The 23,450-nt window shown below is 37.6% G+C and overlaps 1 protein-coding gene across 1 annotated transcript in view; it reads left to right on the top strand.

The window, feature by feature from the left end:
- Positions 1–19,025, top strand: part of fars2 (phenylalanyl-tRNA synthetase 2, mitochondrial) — a 196,617-nt gene extending 177,592 nt beyond the window's left edge. Inside the window, exon 7 of the mRNA XM_077244126.1 lies at positions 17,589–19,025. Coding sequence (XP_077100241.1) covers positions 17,589–17,727 — 139 coding nt within the window. The 3' untranslated portion in view covers positions 17,728–19,025. The remainder of the gene's footprint in view (positions 1–17,588) is intronic.
- The last annotated feature ends 4,425 nt before the right edge of the window (positions 19,026–23,450 follow it).

Below are 23,450 nucleotides of genomic sequence, written 5' to 3'. Positions count from 1 at the left end.
TAAAAGTAGCAGAGATTGTTTTGGCTTTACAGCAGCTCTAGAATAAAGTTATTGTCCAGCTAAAGTTAGTTTTGATTGATAGACTTCCTATGCAAAGATCATTAGTTATTAACTTTGGGGCCGCTAACACGACACCGTTCTAACAAAAAACCCTTAACGCGCTCCGGCCCGCTCACTCGCACAACAGCAGAGCGTGGTGGCTCGAGAACGCAAACCTTGAAATAGGTTCCAAGGTGCAAGCCTTTTTTTTTTTCCTTCTTTTTTTTTATCTCTGCGCAAGCTTTAAAAACGCAAACGCCTGCACGTGCTCATTATGCTTTTAGTCTATAGGTATACGTGTTTGAATATATATGTGCGTGGGCGTTTAGTCTTTCTTTACAAATTGCCCTCAACAAATTACTTGTCTGACCGTAAAATTTATAATACAGAATTATTTATCGCTTCCGCGTAGCCATGTGGACCGGAACTATTTTGACAACGTTTTATCTGTACAGAGGTAAAGGGAAGGAGGAGGCGGCCTTCACAGGGGGGAGACTAGTTGACACTTCAGGACTGAGTTGTCGTCGTGTCCAGGCGCAGGTCCTTCATCAGGTCTGGATACGGCCTGGATCCGGCGGACTGCGGTAAACCTCGGGATAAACAAAGACACTAATATTAGCGTAGACGCCATTCTTCTTATGATATAACGAGTACATCAGGATTTATGGGGAGTGTTCCCGGTTCCGGCTGACCTAATCTGTGCAGCCTAACATTGAATTATAGAAGTTTATAATGTGTTATGTGTATGCTAGGTCAAAGAGATGAGTTTATAGTCTAGATTTAAACTGACCGAGTGTATCAGCTTCCCGGACAATGTTAGGAAGACTGTTCCAGAGTTTTGGTGTTAATAGGAAAAGGATCTACCGCCTGCTGTCGATTTTGATATTCTAGGTATTATCAGCTGGCCGAAATTTTGAGATCGCAATAGACATGAAGGACTATAATGCGTTAAGAGCTCGCTCAAGTACTGGGTAGCTAAACCATTTAGTGCTTTGCAATAATCAGCAATATTTAAAAATGTATACAATGTTTAATAGGGAGCCAATGCAGTGTTGACAGAACCGGGCTAATATGGTCATACTTCCTGGTTCTGGTAAGAACTCTAGCGGCTGCGTTTTGGACCAGCTGTAGTTTATTTATTAAGCAAGTGTTTGTATCCATGACACATTGTCATTTTTCAGTTCAACTAATGTTTACTGTACAATACTGTTCAAAAGTTTGTAGTAAGTAATGTATATATACATATATATTTTAGCATAAGTCTCTTATGCTCAAGGCTACATTTATTTCAAGATCAAAAAAGCTCAAAATATATGATGTGAAATATTATTAAAACGAATACAATCAGAGTTAATTGAAAAAATGTCCTGGCTCTTCCAAGCTTTATAATGTCACTGAATGGCTGTTTCTTTTTTGAAGTTCATAAAAGTATATCTATCCTTCATAAACGAACTCCACAGGGATAGTTTGTGTAAGAAAAATATCCATATTTAACACGTTACAAAGTAAAATTCTAGCTTCCGGCCAAACGGCCATACGCAGTGTACTTGAAAGTGAAGCGCAACTTGTAACGTCGGAAGTGGCTTAGTGCGTCATGGTGTAGCTTAAATATCAGCATTACGAAGCATTACTCGCATATGTTGCGCTTTAGTCTAAGTGGAATCCGTACGTTCGTTTGGCCGGAATAGTTATTTTACTTTAAAGTGTTAACTTGTTAACCCGCACCGGCCCGTGCACGGGCCGTCGAGGGCGTGGCTATACTTTTATTACCCTTTTTAAGCTTTGTTTTATAACAAATATTCATCTGACTATCATAAACTATACATCATTTGAAAGCTAAAACACTCAAGAATCGTGTTCTAAACTTGTTTTTGCAATCAATACACCAGAGAGGAAAGGGTTAAATTAAATGCAAAAGGACTGCTCATTTGAAAATGAGCAAAATGAACCGCTATACTCATCTTTCATCTCGTATGGTTCAGATCAGTTCGGAAGAATCCAAGAAACAACAGCATACATTTCAATGTAAGGGTCCACTCTTCAAAATGCATCCCACTTTTTAATCCAAAACAACGAAAAATAGGGAAAAAAATGAAATATCCTCCTTTGTTTACATGCGCGTTTTCGAGAAAGAGTTCGCATCATGTTCATTTTCAAAGAAATATCGATTCTAATCCATATTCCAACACTCAAAAGCCATCTCACCCCTGTAGTTTAGACTCTTCCGGATGAAATGAGTCATCCCCCTTCTCTCTCCTTCAATCACAGTCTCTGTAATCGATCAAAATGCCAAGGGACCGCCTGACAGGCTTAGAAACCTGTCAATCTCGCATCTCGGTTTTTGACTGGATAAAGTCTGGATATAGCCAGCCAATGTGTAATCGGCAATGTTTTGATGGATGTGAGTATTAACCAATTAAAACACGATTGCAGTGATTGACAGTTCTCAAGCAGATTTGTCAAATACAAGTGCGCAATGTTGTCGTTCGCTCGTGCGCTTCTGCCATTTTGCACAGAGCGCATAGGCTAGGTATTGGTTTGCAACACGGAGCTCGTATAAACTCATAGATTTTCTCCAAAGTTATATTTGACAATCTCCATCATGGATCGTCGTCTACAGAAGGGTTTTTGTGGTGTTGAGAGTATTTCGGAGGAAGTGATGAGAAGCAGCGACGAAGAGCAGCAGAAAGACGCAGAGAGATGCATCTCAGACAGAGAGAGCACGGTGTCGAGCGTCGTCGATTCGGCAGAAGAGGAGATGTTTGTTCATGGACTCGATCCCGTTTTAGATCGGTAAGTTTCAACACATTTTCATTAATTGTTATGTTTATTATTGGCAGTTTTTCTGTTCATGTAATGTTTTTGATTATAAAATGACGATGGACATTAGCTACTAGCAAAGACAGAGGCTACACGAGCAGGTGATAGAGATGTATATTATAACGTTACATAAAGAGAAAATATTTATATCCCACACATTATATTTATGATGCATTAAATATAACAATAATGGAAGGAAAGGATTATAAGAAGTCAGGAGAAGATGTGTTGATTATAAAATAACAGTGGAGATGACTAGCAAGATATGAGATTACAGTGATACGTTTATATGAATGAATGGTGCATTGAATATAAATATAATGGAAGGAAAGGAGTACAAGATGTCAGGTGAAGATATAATAAATATATATATATATATATATAGAAAAAAATAATAATTACTAAGCATTTTTAATATTGAGCATTATAATGATGATAAGGTATGTGACATTTGATATTGTAATAAGATGGAATATTGATGCTGCTAATAGATGAATGTGACTCAAACTGAAATCCTCTTTTGTGTGTTTGTGAGTGTGTTTTCCTGTGCTGTAAAATAGGCCTTCAACTGAATCAGATGAGGAATGGAATCCGGAGTCCAGTCATGAGCGACAAAGGAGACGCCGGCAGTCATCGTCATCTTCTGCATCTCCATCTGAATCTGCTTCAGCTACCAGAGGCAGAGGTACAGGTACAGGTACAGGTAAAGGTAAGGGGGAGGCACAGGTACAGGTAAAGGTAAGGGGAGAGGAAGAGGAAGCGGTTGCTTTTTGTTTAAGTAATTGGATATTCATTGTAATTGTTTATTGTAATTTATTTGAGTAAAAAACACTGTTGCAATTACAAATGTTATTTTTTTTTCTTTTTATATATTTTATTCATTAGTAAAACAATCACTTTTGGAATGTATAAATGAAGTGAGGTTTTTTTTCCCACTATTTTTGCTATTATAAATGTTCAAAATAAAGAGTATTTTGTTAAAATGTTAAAATGTTGTGCTGAAATCATTTTTTCTTGTGTAGTTTGATGGGCAGAATAGTTCTGAATGGATAAACATGTATGTATTATGTAGTGTTTACTCCTTGTGTCATTTGGTAACCAGGTGTCCATTTGGAGTCTCCAAGTGGCCTTTTGGATAGGACGCCTAGACTTTTCTTGAATAAAAGCTTACAGGAACTAAATTTTTGGGAGTATCATCCTCAAATTTGAATCAAAACATGGTCAGACATTCAGTTTTATATTTATGGTGTTTTCAGGCCCTTAACATAAAATTCTGATACATTTTCCCCTAAATGAAGTTTATTCAAAGAAATCGTGAGTCAATTTCATGTATATTTTACCTTGTTTTACTCTGTTCCTATGCTACTTTGAGTTATAATGACTCTTGGGTAACAAAGTTTCAAGTGTCTAGTTTAAAAAAATATCAGAGTTATGAAGGTGGACCATAGGGTTCAAGAGCTACAGAGATTTGTATTTGGGTATGTCGTTTTCAGAAAATTCTCAAAAATAGGGGCGCTGGTTAAGAGGTTAAATATTATTTTTTGCAATATTTTTATTGCACAAGGATATTTTTCTTACACAAACTTATCGCTTCGCTTCAGAAGGCCTTTATTAACCCCCCGGAGCTGTGTGGAGTTCGTTTATGATGTATAGATGCACTTTTATGGACTTCAAAATAGAAACAGCCATTCACTGCCATTATAAAGCTTGTAAGAGCCACATTTTTTAATATAACTTTGATTGTAGTCGTCTGAAAGAAGAATGTCATAGACATAGGATGACTTTGGGGTGAGTAAATCATGGGCTAATTTTCATTTTTGGGTGAACTATCCCTTTAAGCTTCTATAGAGCCTTTTCTTCTAAGAGGGTGTGATGATACCACCATGTTATATAGAAATAAACAGGGCTTGAGATGAGCTTTAGTTCTTATGCCGACTATTCAATTCAATTCAATTCAATTCAAATTTATTTGTATAGCGCTTTTCACAATACACATTGTCTCAAAGCAGCTTTACAGAAATTGCATTTCGGAAATGTACATAGAAAAATACAGTTAGTTAATCAAGTATTAATTTATGGCATAACATATCGCCGGCTTTGAGTCGTCTCTTCACAGGCGTCGAGTCGTCTCTTCACAGGCGTTGGGGCATCTGAAGTCTCCGTGAGAGGCTGGATACAAACTGGAGCTGACGAACGCTATTTACCTCGGGACTAGCGTCCCGAGATAACAGCAGAAAGGCAGATGGGAAATAATTAGCATAGCTGATGTTCATAATGTTAATGCATTCGAACTGATTCAGCAGTAGTATCAAAGGTTAAGCATTAAGTGAATGCTTGGTTAAAGAGATGCGTCTTTAATCTAGTTTTAAACTGGGACAGCGAGTCTGAGGCTCGTACAATATCAGGAAGGCTATTCCAGAGTTTAGGAGCTAAATGCGAGAACGCCCTCCCTCCTTTAGTGGACTTAGATATCCTAGGAATGACCAGAAGCCTCGAATTTAGTGATCTTAAAGAGCGCGATGGATTGTATGGCGATAGAAGGTCTGTTAAATACACAGGAGCTAAACCATTTAGGGCTTTATAGGTCAGTAGGAATACTTTGTAATTGATACGTAACTTAATAGGTAACCAGTGTAGAGATGATAAAATAGGTGTTATATGATCATATTTTCTTGATCTAGTAAGAACTCTAGCAGCTGCATTTTGCACTAACTGTAGCTTGTTAATTGAGGATGTAGGACAGCCAGCTAATAAAGCATTACAGTAATCTAGTCTCGAGGTCATGAAAGTATGAACTAACTTTTCTGCATCAGAAACAGATAGCATGTTGCGTAGCTTAGCAATGTTTCTAAGGTGGAAAAAGGCTGTTCTTGTAATATATGAAATATGATTTTCGAAAGTCAAGTTGCGGTCTAGTATAACACCCAGGTCTTTTACTGTAGTGGACAAAGTAACAGGACATCCTTCTAAATTAAAGTTGTATTGTAAGGGATTTTGTGGGTAGTTTTTTGGACCAATAAGTAGTACCTCCGTTTTATCTGAATTTAATAGCAGGAAATTACACGTCATCCAGCATTTTATATCATTTAGACACTCTGTCAATTTAGATAAGTTAGTGTTTTCATCTGGTCGTGATGAGATATATAATTGAGTGTCATCAGCATAACAGTGGAAATTAATTCCATGTTTTCTTATAATATTACCAAGTGGCAGCATATATATTGAGAATAGCAGAGGGCCTAACACCGATCCTTGCGGCACTCCATAGTCTACTGACGTTATCTTTGATTTTTCCCCATTTAGACAGACAAAATGGTAACGGTCTGATAAGTAAGATCTAAACCAGCTTAATGCCTGTCCCTGAACACCAGTGTAGTTTTGTAGTCGATCCAGGAGTATTTTATGATCGATAGTGTCGAACGCAGCGCTTAGATCGAGTAGAACTAGTATTGAGATACAGCCTTGGTCAGAAGCTAAAAGTAAATCATTTGTAATTTTAACTAGCGCAGTTTCTGTGCTATGATGCGGTCTGAATCCCGACTGGAATTTTTCATAGATATCATTTTCTTGTAAGAAAGAGCACAATTGAGCGGACACAATTTTTTCTAGTATTTTAGACATAAATGGAAGATTTGAGATGGGTCTGTAATTTGCTAAGTTATTTGGATCTAATTGCGGTTTCTTAATGAGAGGTTTTATTACTGCCAGCTTGAATATTTTTGGAACATGACCTAAAAATAAAGACGAGTTAATAATATTAAGAAGAGGCTCTTCGACTACAGGTAACACTTCTTTCAGTAGTTTAGTGGGTATTGGATCTAATAAACATGTTGTTGGTTTCGATGCAATGATAAGTTTATTTAGCTCTTCCTGTCCTATAGTTGTAAATCGGTGTAGTTGTTCTAGAGGGGCCATAATTGAGGCTGAATCATAAGACATCATAGAGGATTGTATATTTACAATTGTGTTTCGGATGCTTTCTATTTTCTCATTGAAGTAATTCATAAAATCATTACTACTATATTGTAATGGAATATTTTGCTCTGGTGATGTTTGTTTATTTGTTAGTCTAGCCACGGTGTTGAATAAAAACCTTGGATTATTTTGGTTATTTTCTATTAGTTTGCGGAGATGCTCAGCCCTTGCTGCTTTTAGAGCCTTTTTATAACGTGACATACTGTCTTTCCACGCGATTCTAAAGACCTCTAAATTAGTTTGTTTCCATTTACGCTCTAAGTTACGAGTTTCTCTCTTGATTGCATGCGTAGCACTGTTGTACCATGGTGCTTTAGTTTTCTCTCTTACCTTTTTTAATCTAATTGGTGCAACAATATCTAGTGTACTAGAGAACATGGTGCTCAAACTGCTAGTCATTTCCTCTAGTTCATCTGTTTGTTTGGGTGCACTGCGCAGCTGAGATAGATCAGGTAAGCTATTTGAGAATCTATCTATAGTGGTTGGAAGGATTGTTCTGCCTGGTCGATAACGTTGCGCAACGTGACAAATTTCAGCAGTACGTATTATACAAGTTACCATGTAATGATCAGTGAGATCATCACTTTGCGGTATAATATTTATATCAGTTGGATTGGTTCCATATGATATAATTAAATCTAGTGTATGATTTAGACTATCTTCTCAGTTAATTTAATCAGATGTTCGGTCCCAGTTTACAACTGACGTACACTTATGAGAATGGTAGTAGGGGGAAAAAATTAAAAATTTGAATTAAAAAAACAACTAAAAACAAATATAAGATGTAAAATTATGCAAATTTGTTACTAGGACTGAATCATTATTTTTCAAACGGGACCACGGAGGCCCCTAAAACAAATCCATTAAAATGAATTAGCAGCAGACTTAGCTGCAAAACAAATATATGAAAATAAATAAAGTACTTTTTCCTCTGTCTTTAGATGTCTAACAAAAGCTGTCGTGGTTTTAAAGCTCAGAACAGAAAAGTCATGCTGTGCCTGTCCTGTGTCTCTTAAATTGCACCATGTAGTCAGGCACTGTCTTGGAAAACTGCTCCCAATTACTGGATGGAGAGGCAAAGGCCATGCTGTAACCGCGGTAAAAATGAGGCCCTGGTATTACAGCTCCTCACAGTGACAGAACCTGCTAGCCTAGTAGACATGGAAAAACACTGCTCACTGTCACCATGGCCTTTAGCTTTCCACTGTGCTCTGAGGACGTGAAGCGTGCTTGATTACTTTAGCATATATTTCTTTGTGCCTTTCTATTCACATCCACTGTCAGCACAACTGGCATGCTGAAAACATGTTTTTAAACATGAAATAACAATCTCTTTTTGATCCTTTAACGCAGGCAAAAGTACACGGCAATGAAAGGGTTAAACCAAACTATCAAGAAACTGTAACGGACACACACACACGTACGTATAAGGATCAGTTGGTGACTTTTTACCAGTTAGTTATGCTAGAAGATTTAACAACATTTTAAACAAAACACAAAATCAATACTGTGACAGAAATTAGTCTTTGATAATATCTAAATATACATCCAAATGCAATACCTAATGTGGTCTTAGCAAACATAGTTCCCTTGAATGTTTTTCTTTACACTTTATCTGGCTTTATCTGTTTTCGCCATTATCAAAATTGACAATTCTTGTTTTTTTTATGGAATATTGGAGTATGCATTCTAAATTATTTATGCATGCACATCATTATTTTTTAAATTCATGTGCACTCTTAATCTTAAATCAAAATATCTTCCCCCGCTTTTGTAGCATCTCTTCTCTGATGACGAGGGCGGGGCAACCTGTCACTCACATGAGATCCACCAATAGCAAACCACAACCATTCAATCAATTCCCCACAGACAAAATCAAGCTCCGCCCACATTTGTTCTTGTTCCAGAAGTCGTTTCACTCAGATATCCGTCACAATAGGAAATCGCAGCTTCTGTTTAATGCTGACTTTAAGCATCCACAGAATCTACACAATTTGTCCACCTTTTGTGCTGACGCGAGTGGAAATCTCGTGAGATTTGGTCAAATGGATTTAAATATGATAAAACGTGATAAATTAAGCCTATAGTATAGCAAAAACCATGATCAAATTAGCATTACCCAGAATATTTAAAGGGATTTTTCCCCCAAAAATAAGAATTATGTCATTATTTATTCAACATCATGCCTTTCCAAACCCATAAGACTTTTTTTTATTTCATGAAAAGAATTTGAAGAACTGGTCAGTCAGTTGCAATAAATGGGCACTGAGACTTTTAAAAGGTTAGTTCACCCCAAAATCATTTACTCCAAACACAACATATTTGGTTAATTCGGTAGTCATTTTGTAGTAGTAAATTTAGGTGAAATAATCCTTTACATTGCAAAAAGTACGTAAAATCCCGATAAGTGTATCATAAAAGTGGTCCATGCAACTCAGGCACTATATTCAAAGTCTTCTGAAATCACATGATAGCATTGTGTAAGGAGCAAACTGAAATTTGAATAATTTGTCACTGACTTGACAAGTGACACTGACTGTCATGAAGTTGAATTCAGGAACCGAATCAGTGCGATTTGTTCCAATTCGATCTACTGCCAACTACAGTCTCCCTTCGTTGCTATTTTTATGATTGCATGGAAGAGAGTGACCTGTATCATTTTTAACAAACCTCCTTTTGTGTTCCACGCAAGAATGTCAAATGGTTTTGTAAAATTGTCTAGTTCGGCCTCACCGAGCAAAAAAGCTTGTAAGATGTCACCTTCATATTGGATAAAAAAGTGTTTCTGGAAAGCGTGGAAGGACAGTTTTCAATTACAGCTGTGAAAGGATAGCGAAGGCTAAATCTGTTCAGTTCTATACTATTAGAAGTTGTGTATCTGCACATTAAAACTGTGGGCTGAAAATGAGCAAGCCAGTGTTTAATTTATCACATTACCAAGGCTGTTTAATAAATCTCTTTGGCTTCATGGGAGTTTTGCACTGGGTTTTATTAACATCCCTAATTAAAAGCAGCCGACAGTCTTTTAGTGTAAAATAGCTATATAAAACATGTACACGTGCTAATATTAAACAAAAAATAAATGTTCGTCTGACTATAAAAAAAATTGTTCTGCCGTATTTTAAAGAATCTTATTTTTTGGTACCATTAGCTCAAACTCTGGCAAATTAATCAAGAAAAAATATTGCACTTCCAGTTTTGACAAAAGAAAGAAGAGATGAGGTTTCTGTCTTCTCTTGCATGGAGAAGTTGTTTAGAGTTTCGTTTGATAAAACTAATCCTCAGTCAATGTCAAATGAATTCGGGTTTCTGCAATTTGATCATAAACAGTTAACAAACGTCTGCTCTGAGACGCACTCCCGCTGTCTCTCAGGTTCAGTTCTTCTTCTGTCACTCAGAATAGATTTCATATCTGTGCTGTTGTTGTTTTTTCTCTCTCTTATGTGCCTCGTTGCAGTTTGTCACACACACACCTTTCCATTTGCGGCAAAGCCTGTATGAATAACTGCACCTGCCGACTCCCACACCAAATTTTGCCAGGCAATAAAACAGAGTCAGCTCCAATAAAATGGAATTGTTGTGTGTGTTTGGATCACTGTTCGCCTTCTGTGGCCACTGAATTATTGAACACTTGTGTGTTCACTGGAAATGTCAGCTGTTCTTTTTACCAAGTCAGACAGAGCCGAAGAGACAGAGGAAGCTATGCATAAAGCATAAACCTCAACGGAAATAACATGCTACCTCACAATCTATCATCTTAATTGATTCATTACATATTTTTGAATTACTGAAGTTGAAAATAATTAGGTTCGGTGGTGGTGATGTGATGGCCGATGTTCAACATGGTTGCTTTTCTTTTGGGTCTTGTTAGCTTTATTAGCTACACACTGTCATGTCCTTCAGTGTAACTAGCCATAAAACTTCAGTTTTAATAATAATGTATATTGTCCAGTAACAAGCTATATTTTCTGACAAGTAGCGACGTTGCATGACACATATTGTGACATATCGGATTGTATTGCCCCTCCGGCTTTAGCTGAGAGAATATAACAAAATTGTCCTAAAATATCCTCTCTCTCATATGAAACATTAAGAAGGGTGATTCATTTTACATAATTGTGTCATTCGGTTGGTTCATGCAAATGAAATAGTTCACAAATGACTCTGAAGCCCTGAAGATGATGCACTGCGCTGCATCTTCTTTGGTAGAATTATTTAGTTAAAGTCACGCTGTTTTCAGTTACATAAATTATGCTGTTTTCTAGTTGTAGTTGCCAGATAAATTCTGCTTTGGCCATAAATCATATGGGGCCAGTTGTCAGAAAAGCTGTATCTCAATAAAAAAGTGAAGGTCAAAGTCAGAGGTCTTTACAAAAACTGTCCTCCATGCTGTTGCATAAAACATAAGTTAGCACTGATTTTGCTAAAATTTTTATAATGGGCAGGTTCTGTTCCAACTTACCTCATAATGTGAAAACATCCCAATGTCAGTGTTGTTTTAGTCTTTTTTTTTAAATACTGTTATAATATTTTTATAGCTTTTTATATTTTCAGTTTTTATTTTAGTTTAAGTCTTAATAATTTTGTTATTTATACATGTATACAGTTGCAATTTAAATTATTCAACCCCCATTGCAAATCAGGTACATTGGAAAAATTTAGACTTTCTGCTGTTTTTAATGAAGCAATCAAACAAATGTAATTGAAACACAACAAATGTTTCAAGTTGTTTCCACAAATTCAACTGAAAATGTGACTTTTATTGACTTCAGTCTCAAAATAATTCAGCCCCTTCATGGCAATCTTTAGTATTTAGTAGAGCACCCTTTTGCTGTTATGACCTGCTGCAAACGACATGTATAACCAGACACCAGCTTCTAGCAGCGTTTCTGAGGAATCTTAGCCCAATCCTCGTGAGCAATGGCCTCCGGTTCAGTAATATTATTGGATTTGCGTGCTGCAACCGCCTTCTTTAAATCTGACCAGAGATTTTCTGTGGGGTTCAAGTCAGGTGACTGTGATGGCCACTGTAGAATCTTCCAGGACTTCTTCTGCAACCAAGCCTTGGTGGAATTTAAGGTTGGTGGAATTGCCCGCTGATCCATAGAGCCAAAAAGTTCCATTTGTTTGGTTTCATCGCTCCACAGAACAAAATCCCAAAATTTCTGTGGCTTTCTGTTGCCATCAAGTCTTGCTGCCGGTCTTTTGCAGTCACTCAAGGGTTTTTCTCAGAAATCTGGTTGCAGCCGTTGATAGCTGGCTTTTCCTGCCCTGGAACCACTGTTCCTTTAACTTTGAACTTGCAAACTATGCTTCTAACGTTGTCTGTAGGAACATTTAATACCTTTGCTGTATTTCTTTTTGTATCCTGTTCCTTGTTTTTGAAGGGCAATGATTAGAGATGCGCGGTTGGCGCTTATAGCCGCGGACTCCGCGGATAAACCGCGGATCGGGCGGATGACGTGATGAAAAAAAATATTTTAATTAAATTCGGGCGGGTGGCGGGCGGTTTCTAGTCTCGCGGCTGTCATCAGCAGCACCTTGTATCAGCGGATGGCGGGCGGGTGCGGTTTTGAAAATTGGTCAAAAATGTTGGTGCGGATGGATGGCGGACGGATGATGAGTTTTGTGATGCGGATGAAATAATAGCCCATCCGCGCATCTCTAGCAATGATATCTTCTCTTAACTTTTTGGACCATTTTTTTGACTTGGAGTTAGCCATATTTCTAACATGCAGTCAAGCGTGACACTCAACAAACCTAGCCAGTTCAGATAGATCAATGTAACAAGGTTAGATGTTATGGGAAGAAGGATGCGGGAACCGGAGAAAATTCAAAGACTCTAATAAATAAATAAAACAAATACAAAACTTAAAGGAAAGACAGCAGCCCCCCATGGACGACTGCTGTCACATGTAACAAAACAAACACAACACAGATCCAGGCCTGTCCTCTCTCGATCTCCTCTGTTGTCGCTCCACCTTTTATTCTTCCGCTCCTCCGTGAGAGATGCGAGACCGGTGCGTCGCGAAGGCGTCGCTCATCAGTAATCACGCCACCGGCCTCGTGCCGCTCTCTCACGGCCCTCGGCCTCGTCCTGCTCGCCACAATCACCTGTTCTAGCTCAAGCACACCTGGACAGGTGGGCCCCAGCTGGAGTCTGGCCGGGCTCGAGTCAGGTCTTGCTCCCCTGCCGCAGCAGCTGCTCCGGTCGCCTCTTGTTCCTCCATCTCCCGCAACTGTTCATCGCTGTACTGCGGCTCGTACAGGTAGCCGCGAGCATCAGATTCGCGCAACAGATCTTTGAAATCCCCTTCTGCCATTTCAACTTCAAAACGACCTTCCGCCATAGTGATTACCCTACTATGCAAACTTTCTACACAGAGCAAGAGCCTGTTAGCTTAGCTTCTACAGAAAGATGGCTGACACTATCTTTACTTTCTATGAGTGAGATTCCGCCCCATATGGGCGTGGTGAAAACATGCGGAACTAGCTACTAATACTTGCTGTAGTTTTAAGCCTCTGGCCCAAAAATCCTCCGATGACGCAACATGACGATTTTTGCATCATCGGAGGATTTTTTCCAGACTAAAAATACATAAATCTCTAATATCAGGGGGAAATGAGGGGGGGAAGCACGGTAATTCGAAAATAATAATGGTTTTCTACTGATACAAAGCTTAATGCTAAGTCCTGAAGTATCCCTTTAAATGTCCATCTAGTTTGAAGCTTTGTGTTTAAAGACCTAATAAAATATTTCATCTCGTATTATTTTCTTATGTGGCAAGTAGTCATGTAATAAGCGGGATAATGTACATCCAGCCGGTTGTTATCGCAGAATAAACCTCTTCAGGCTGATGCAAGACAGTCCACCCTGATGTGGTTTATTCTGCAATAACAACCGGCTGGATGTACATTACCCCTTACATACAGTATATGATTATTAAAAGTTTTAGTTAACAATAACTACACTGGTCAATATAGCTAGTTTTTGTTAGTAGTGTGTAGTTATTATAATTTTTTTTTTTTTTAAAGAACATCTTGACTCCAGTTAAACTCCTAGTTTGGAGTTGCTACCCAGATCAGCATTTTATTCCTTATATAATGCTGATGTGAGAGATAAAAAGGGAATGATTTTTTTTGAAAAAGTAAGAAACTTTAGTGTTGGATGTAAATCACTTTATCCAATTATCTGCTTTGGCTGTTTGGGACGCGTGAAAGCGTACATGTCCCAGTGGCAGCCAGTGATAGCCTAAAAAGTGTCAGGCTCTGCATTTGTGGATCCCACAGTGGATCTCTGGCTGTTAGACGGCGTCTGCGCGCCAGCCGACGGTTCCACAAGTTCACAGAAGCGCTTTCCACAGCATGTGTGGGTAGAAAACCGTCACGTTTCACAGATATATTCATAGCTGTCTTTTTTAACAGTGGTGTATTTATATCAGCGTTTTTTCGGTCTTTCTGGGGTTTACGTTAATTGCTTTCCCTTTACCTGTCTTTGTTCCCACTAACTGTGGTTTGATTAATTATCTCTCCTCACACATCACCAGGTATGATCATTCCTTATGTGTCAACCAGTTACGGATTAGCTTCCCCAGGGATCACACTCATCTGGAGGTTATTTTTAGCTTCTTCACACTGAGGATTGAGAGAGGCTGTATTGATACAGAGACGCAGGGAGAACTGTGCTTTTACGCTTTAACCTTTACACTATTAAAAATAAAGGTTACAAAAGGGGAGTTTTCGCATCAATGCCATAACAGAACCATGTTAGGCTCCCCAAAGACTTTTTTCTCTGTGTGAAGAACATTTTAATAATCTAAAGACGACTTTTCTCCACTATAAAGATCATTTTGCTGAATGTAAAGATTCCATGGATGTTAAAGGTTCTTTATGGAACCATCAATGCCAATAAAGAAGCTTTATTTTTAAGAGTGTGAAGATAAAGATACAAGTTTTTCCATTGAAACAGACAATTACGATGACAGGCAGAAGCTGTGTGTGTGTGTGTGTGTGTGTCTGTGTGTGTGTGTCTGTGTGTGTGTGTGTGTGTGTGTGTGTGTGTGTGTGTGTGTGTGTGTGTGTGTGTGTGTGCGTGCGCGCGCGCGCGTGCGTGTGTGTGTGTGTATGTGTGAAAAGAACTTTAGAGAATCTCGGACCTCTGAAAGAAATGTATTTTATGTCTATATATATTATTTGGTGCACGTTTAAATATGCAATATAGACGTATTGATAGACTCTAAGTATTTAGGTTTAGAAATGTAACAAAACAATATTTAAAAAAAACATAATAGGCAGATAATGTACAATGATGAGAATTTCCAGTTAAAATATTATGTAGACATTTATATAGATTTTTTTATTCATTAATTGATTAAGTAATAATTAGATGATTTTAGCTAATTTTAACACCTAAGCTAGGTAAACTGATGAATTTCTTCATAACTCGTTGAATACGTCACCAGAAATCACATAGAAATTATGGTCCATTTAAGACATTCTACTAACTGTAAGTAACTTTGCAACTACATGTCAACTTATTCTACTCACCCGAACCAAGTCTATTACAGTCTACTAAAACTCTAATGAGAGTTAAATGTAAAGTTACTTATTGTAAGTAGAATGTTTAAAGTGGACCATTGAAATAAAGTGTTACCATACTTTATCATTTTAAATTAGGTAAATGCATTAAATATGATATTTTTAATGAATATCATAGATTAACTAAGATAAAATCAATCTATGAATTCAATCTTTGTTCATCTTTAAAACTGTTTAGATGCTGCTAATACATTAATAATGTACGTTCCAGAGTCAAAGCAAACATTCAAAAGTTATTGCATATTCATAGACACTATTTAAAATGTATGCTGATCGTTTGTTTCATTTCAACCATCCTCTCAATCTCGGATTGTGAGGACTGCAACTGTAGGAAGAGTAGAATTGCATCAACAAAAACCTTAAGTCAGAAACACTGAGCATCTTGGAGCTGTTGGACTCTTAGTGCTTCTCTTATGCTTTATAATGTGAGTTTACATCCCAATGGGCAGCAGGCCTGCTGACTGCAAATCCAATATCGGCAAAGTGAATCCGATGTAGCCTCACTACTCCCCGTTGATTTGCACTGGAATCCCAGCAGCTGCAGTTGCCTGTCAGCCATTTTGTTTCACTTCGTTGCTTTATAAAGAGTCCAAACCCTTGGCTTTTTTTCTCACTTTTCTGCAGTCTTGCTTACATACAGCATGCACAATAAAAAAGGAATCATGCTTGACTTTAGTTCTCTCCCTGTGTGTGTGTGTGTGTGTGTGTGTGTGTGTGTGTGTGTGTGTGTGTGTGTGTGTGTGTGTGTGTGTGTGTGTGTGTGTGTGTGTGTGTGTGTGTGTGTGTGTGTGTGTGTGTGTGTGTGTGTGTGTGTGTGTTGACTGACAGCTCCCTGAACGAGTTTTATTAGCTATGTATTAGCTTAACCTTACATACACTGTTGTATAACTTATTTGTGCAGAAACAGCTGTAGTACAACAACTAAACTAAGATTAATGGCATAGTTCAGCCAAAAATGTGCATTCTGTCATCATTTACTCATGATGTGTCGTTCCAAACCTGTATGACCACACAAAAAAGATATTTTGAAGAATCTTCACACAGCTCTTTTCCATCCAACGACTGTAAATCCCCCAAAAATGACCGTAATCCATGCATCTTCTTCTTTGAGCGAAGTAAACACAATTTAATAATAAAATCAAAAGCCATATACATGATCATCCTCCATAACGCAGTCACTATTTACATTTTATACAGTCTGTGAACGTTTGCACACCAAGGCAACGACTGACTCCTCTTTATCAGAGCTCCATTATCAGCGCCACAGTGGGAAGTGAAACCATATCCGTACCGGCTGGGCCAGACTGCCGTGGATTGGAACGGTTAAGCAACGAGAATGGTTTTGCCTGATGGTGGAAAAGCGGCTAAAGTCTTCTGAAGCCGTAAGATAACTTACCAACCCAGGCTCATTAGAAATAAACTTGCCTTAAACTACATTTTTGTGAATTGAATCCGTAGGAACATTTTTTTCTTTAACCGGACATTTAATTTCCGAAGTGCCTCGAGATGTACAAAAAAAACCGACGTGATAAAACAGATTCACATTCATCTGTTTCCGCTAAAACTGAACGCCACCCTTTTAGTGCAACTCACTGGACATTTTATTCTAAAAAAGTGACATGAGAACATGAAAAAGCAACATTTTGTTGTGAAATTTCTCCACAGGCACATTTTTCTAATGAGCTGGTCTGCAACACACATGAGAAACAGACTGAAAGTCATTTTCCATTGATAATCTCCCGTTTCTTTGAGCTTTAAACTCCAGAACTGCTGCGACCAGATGAGTTGCTTTGAGTCTGATCTTTTAAATGAATTGGTCGAGACACTTCACAAAACTGATTTGAATAATTGGTTTGTGAATCCGATTGATGTTCATAACTCATTTGCTTTAGTGTTGAACAGCTCACTGAAGGGGAAGATAATAACGACTTAAATTTCTGTCTGTTCATCACACAAAACTATTGTATGGCTTCTGATGAATTTAAATATAGCAACTGTTTTTATGGTACATTTTGGGGGGATTTTGGTCATTCATGGTCAATGATCTGTTGTATGAAAAATAATACAGCAAATAATGATACATTTTTGGGTGAAATGTACTTTTAAGATGATCTTTCTCTATTTTCACTATCTTTTTCACTTTTTTACACTCCTAGGACGAAGCGAATGAGCCACTGTTACCGCGTGGAGTATCGTCACATGGAGAGGACCCTGTCCCAGGAAGAAGTGCGCATTATCCACACACACATTGAACAGGCGGCCGAAAAAGAGCTCGGCGTGCAGGGAAGATTCTGAACGTTCCCAACAACGCACATGATGATGCTCCTCCTTCCTTGATGAGATTCACAGATGTAGTCGCGGGTAACATGGGGAAACTCTTTTTAAAGCGGCTACAACTGTACAGAATCGGAGACTCAAACCAAATTGTCAATATTTGTTCATCATCATGTTCCTCTATAAAGTCCTTATGCAGCTTTTTTTGCAAATATCATCATTAATGGCATAGTTCAGCCAAAAGTGAGTCAGCCGTAGTTCTGCCGTAATGTACTCACCCTTACGTCATTCGAATCTGTTTGATTTCTCAGAACATAAAAAAAGAAATTTTGAAGAGTGTGTGTGTGTGTGTGTGTGTGTGTGTGTGTGTGTGTGTGTGTGTGTGTGTGTGTGTGTGTGTGTGTGTGTGTGTGTGTGTGTGTGTGTGTGTGTGTGTGTGTGTGTGTGTGTGTGTGTGTGTGTGTGTGTGTGTGTGTTCTGCAGAAGTAAGCAATTACGTCATTTAAACAAAGTTGAGTAAATGATGACAGAATTTTCTATTTGGAGTGAACCATCCATTTAAAATTCAGTTTTTATACTCTATATGACTACATTTTGATACTTTTACAGAGCTTTAATGGTACATTTTTAAGCTTGACAGACATGATCCCTATAAACTGTAACTGTGTGGAAATTGGAAGGTAAAAAACCTTATACAGGTTTGAAATGACAAGAGGCTGAGTAAATAATGACATAAATGTAATTTTGGGGCAACCAACCCTTTAACACTTGCAAGATTTGACCTTGAAATGACTTTTTGGGTCATAATAACTTCTCTAGGCCTGATTGCACTCACTCCCACGCCACAGGCCGACTCCAGCTTTATAATAGTACAAACAGCCGGATTTAACTCGAATGTCAAACAGACCTTTTACGCACCTGGATCCGTGCCAGCCGGATGATCAGCAGGAAACCAGAGCCCTTATTTCTAGATTAGTATTTTCTTAAGAAAGATATGAGGTAGCCTGTAATGAGCTGATGCCCAGAAATTTGCAAGAAAATGAAACTGGAATTAATTTCAAATAATATCCCATAAGATGTGATTTATGTGTACAGAAAAAAGGAGTCTCTACTACTTCATCAGACTCCTGACTGTTGAATGACATTATGACTATAGCAACATGTTGGCGTGTGACAGCTGTAAACATAATAAACCGATTTAAGCATGAAAGAGATGTGTGAGCTTCAGCGGATACAGACTGTTTGTCATCATTGTCTAAATTGTGATCTTTGAAATTATATTATTAAAACACTACCATTCAAAGGGTTACATTCAGAAAGACTTGGGTTTTTTTTAAGAAAATCACAGTTTCCACACAAATATGAAGCAGCTGAACTGTTTTCAACATTGATAATAATGAGAAATGTTTCTTGAGCATCAAAACCATCATATTGTAATGATTTCTGAAGAATCATGTGGAGTAATGATGTTGAAAATTCAGTTTTTATCACAGGAATAAATTACATTTTAAAACGTATTCAAATAGAAAACACTTTGTTTGAATTGTAATAATATTCCACAATATTTTCTGCTTTTACTGTATTAATGATCAAATAAATGCAGCCTGGATGAGCATAACTTCTTTCTAAAACATTAATAATCTTACCGTCCCCAAACTTTTGAACGGTAGGGTATATTTCTGTTTTATACACAGCAAAACAAGGAACTCTAGCACACTATCGACACTTGCAAGTCAATATTAAAAAACTTTTATTAGCAACGTTTCAGTTTCACGACCTTCATCAGGCATGTTGTTAATTACGTATTCTCAATGAGTTTAAGTGGTTACAGATGGAGCTTTGTTGATTGGTCATGTGTTTATTTTAAATGGGATGAGTTTGAAGATTTGGATATGCCTGATGAAGGTCGTGAAACTGAAACGTTGCTAATAAAAGTTGACTTGCAAGTGCCGATAGTGAGCGGGAGTTCCTTGTTAGCAGTTTTTTGTTAATTGTTTTATACACAAGAAAATTGTATACTCAACTTTTTGTTAAGTTTTTTTTATTTATATATATAAAATAACCAAGAATATTGTTTTGTTTTTCTTGCTTAGCCAGTCTTCCCTTTCATCTATTCTTTTGTTTGTTAGATGTCATGCTTGTTTTTAGATTACTGAATATTATTCATCTTCAGATCGCCCTTTTGGATCCAACATGAACAATACATCCCCATTATCCCGGCCCTACTTCATATGTATACTGAGACAGATTGGAAAAACTGACCCCAACCAGGATGGCATTTGTTGGATCAGGCGAGACTCCTCTGCATCTTAATGAGCCCTTATGGTGCGGCCCATGTGTCGTGCTCTTGTTTCTGAGGAGAGGCTAAAGAATACAGGGATCTTCCTTTGGGAAACAAGCTCAATTAGAATCCAGTAATGAATTTTTGATGTGCTGCGCTCAGACCCTGAATGAATGGGACACTCTGCAGAGCGTGAGACGGTCTAGCGGGGCTGCTTCTTACGCATTTATGCATTTCTTTAGATTTATGCGAGATAGGATTTGATCATTCATTCAAATACTAGTTTTAGAGAAGAAATAATAAATGATGTACAGAAAAAAAATGTTTCATTTGTACAAATAGCCTACACTACCGTTCAAAACTTTGGGGTCGGTATATGTTTGTGAATAAGTCTTATAAATACAGTTTAAAAAAGTACACTAATATTGAAATATTATTACTTGTGTTGTCAAATCGATTGAGCGAGATAAATCGCATCTAACATAAAAGTTTGTAAATATATATATATATATATATAATATGTGTGTGTATATATGCATATACCGGTGTGAACACACATATACAGTACATATACATACACACACACACACACATACACATATTTATGTGTGTGTGTGTGTATACATTTATATATACACAAACTTTTAAGTTAGATGCAATTAATCGATTTGACAGTACAAATTATTACAATTTAAAACTTGTTTTCTATGTGAATATATAGTAAAGTGTAATTTATTCCTGTGATCAAAGCTGAATTTTCAGCATCATTACTCCAGTCTTCAGTGTCACATGATCCTTCAGAAATCACTGTAATATGATGATTTGATGCTCAAGAAACATTTCTGATTATTATCAATGTTGAAAATGTTGTGTCCTTGCTGAATAGATGTTTTAATTTCTTGCATACGAAATTTGTACAAATGAAACTAAAAATGGTTGTACTGTTGTTTCCAAGAGAAATCCCACTAGATCCGTGAAAACCACACAAAGCAGTTCTTTACTCAGCGATGTGATGTGAAGGTTAAACTTAAGCCTTTTACCAATTTGGAGAATGTGAAATTGAACCTGATATTCCTGTTTATCCGAGAAAGAAAAACTTGATTTAGAAAAATTCCAGGATGTTCTTGACAGATCAATACTCACACGGCAAACACCGTGAAAATGGACAGGATCAATCAAGAGGAATTAAAAGAAAAGAAAAAGCAATCTATCACCCTTTTTGATGTGGGAATAAGTCAGGGGTCAGAGGAACACTTGCATTGAGCTTTGTTTGGAGATTTTTTGACATAATTGTTTGTGGAGGAGTTTCAGTTCTGGGCTCAACACTTGGATCAGATTCTGCATGAAAGATGAATGCATTTCTAAAAATAGATCAAAATTTGTTTCGGCCCTTGACTCCTGCTCAAACGGGCATGTGTGATTTAAAACCTCAGTTTTGAGAATCCAGATTTCAAAGTGCATCTTGTGATCAGCGTAACGATTTTACATTTTACCATATGTTTTACCAACACATTTTTCCAAGTCATTTTTATTGTCTGTGCTGGTGTTGTTTGGTTTGCGAGTTGGAACCGGGAGTCTCTTATCTAAGAGTTACCGTATGCTCATTTTTCATATCTGTCTGTTTCCATTTATCACTGAAGCCTCTTGGAACCAAGAAAAAAAAGTTGGATGAAATTTCAGGTGTTTATGTACTGCCATTTATTAAAACTCAAAGATGTGCAGAAACACATAAAAATCTGATATGATCAATTTTAAATCCCTTTTTATTGTTTCCTCTCAGGCAAAGTGCAACAGCTCAGCTGGGAATTCATGTCGGAGGTCTTTACAGCCAATTTTCTTGCAAAGGAAATGCAATTTTCTCTTCCTCAGGATCACACAGTCTTCTTAAGTCTTCTCGTCGTAAAAATAATGAAATGAGCGTGAAGCCATTAAGCGGTCAAACAAGGAAAAAATACAGTTTGCATAGTAAAAGTTATGGATGACCTAACATGATTAGATTCTAAGACTTGCCTTTTTACATCTGTGATTCTATAATGTTTTTAAAGAGTTTATACTGATGCTAAAGTCACATTTTTATTGATTTGACCCGTAGTATTAAATGTTTGAAATCATACATCGCAAATGTACTGCATCATATACCACAGAGCAGATTTCATCCTCATAGACTTGCATCTGTCATGACTTTATGAGTGTCAGCAAGCAATTTATGTCCTCCCTATGTTTTTACAAGATGGACATATGTTAATAAATAATAACCTTGTGACCTTATAAAGTCAGAGACACAGCGACAGTAAGTAGTAGATGGACCAATCAAAGAAAAATGTAATATGGTATATATATTTATAACAAAATTATAAACGCAACAGTTCTGTTTTTGCCCCCATTTTTCATGAGCTGAACTCAAAAGTCGAATACCTTTTCTATGTACACAAAAGGCCTATTTCTCTCAAATATTGTTCACAAATCTGTCTAAATCTGTGTTAGTGAGCACTTCTCCTTTGCCGAGATTAGCCATCCACCTCACAGGCGGTGTGGCATATCAAGATGCTGATTTGACAGCATGATTATTGCACAGGTGTGCCCAGTGACGCAAAAAGTGGGTATGCGTTATATGCGGTGCATATGGGCGCCAAAACGATGGTAAAAAATGTAAAAAAATATATATACTGTATATATTTTTTGGGGGGTATTTTCTATATGTAGCTGCTGTTGTCCGTTTCTAAATCATTTCTGCATTTCCTCAATATTATATAACATTTCAGAGGACTAACAGGCTAGAGCAAGCACCCTCACAAGATTTTATTATAGAATTTAGACAGGGGGAATATGGCATGTAAAGGGATGCAACAACAACTAAATAAGTGGATGGTGAAAGGCAACAGGTAGGTCTAACATAAGGTGGAAGTGTAGGGGGAGCCACTTGATACCAACAGATTAATTTCTTAATAGTATTAATATGGAAAAAGTAATAATGGAAAAATCTATTACATAATGTTTGTTTGACAACAACTACATTATAGTTAACAGAGAGGGCCAAAATTGTAGCTGCATACCCCTCTGACAGTAGTTGCGCTCCTGGGTGTGCCTTAGGCTGGCCACAATAAATGGCCACTCTAAAATGTGCAGTTTTATCACACAGTACAATGCCACAGATGTCACAAGTTATGAGGGAGCTTGCAATTGGCATGCTGACTGCAGGAATGTCCCCCAGAGCTGTTGCCTGTGAATTTAATGTTCATTTCTTTACCATAAGCCATCTCCTAAGGCTTTTCAGAGAATTTGGTAGTACATACAACCGCAGACCACGTGTAACCACACCAGCCCAGGACCTCCACACCCAGCATCTTCACCTCCGAGATCGTCTGAGACCAGCCACCCGGACAGCTGCTAAAACAATAGGTTTGCATAACCAAAGAATGTTCTGCACAAACTGTTAGAAACCGTCTCAGGGAAGCTCATCTGC

Source organism: Siphateles boraxobius, unplaced genomic scaffold (assembly GCF_051911475.1).
Source record: "Siphateles boraxobius isolate OS27281-9 unplaced genomic scaffold, OSU_SipBor_1 26, whole genome shotgun sequence".
Taxonomy (NCBI): Eukaryota; Metazoa; Chordata; class Actinopteri; order Cypriniformes; family Leuciscidae; genus Siphateles; species Siphateles boraxobius.
The sequence above is the reverse complement of the archived record's forward strand: the minus strand, read 5'-3'. Positions and strand labels throughout refer to the sequence as shown.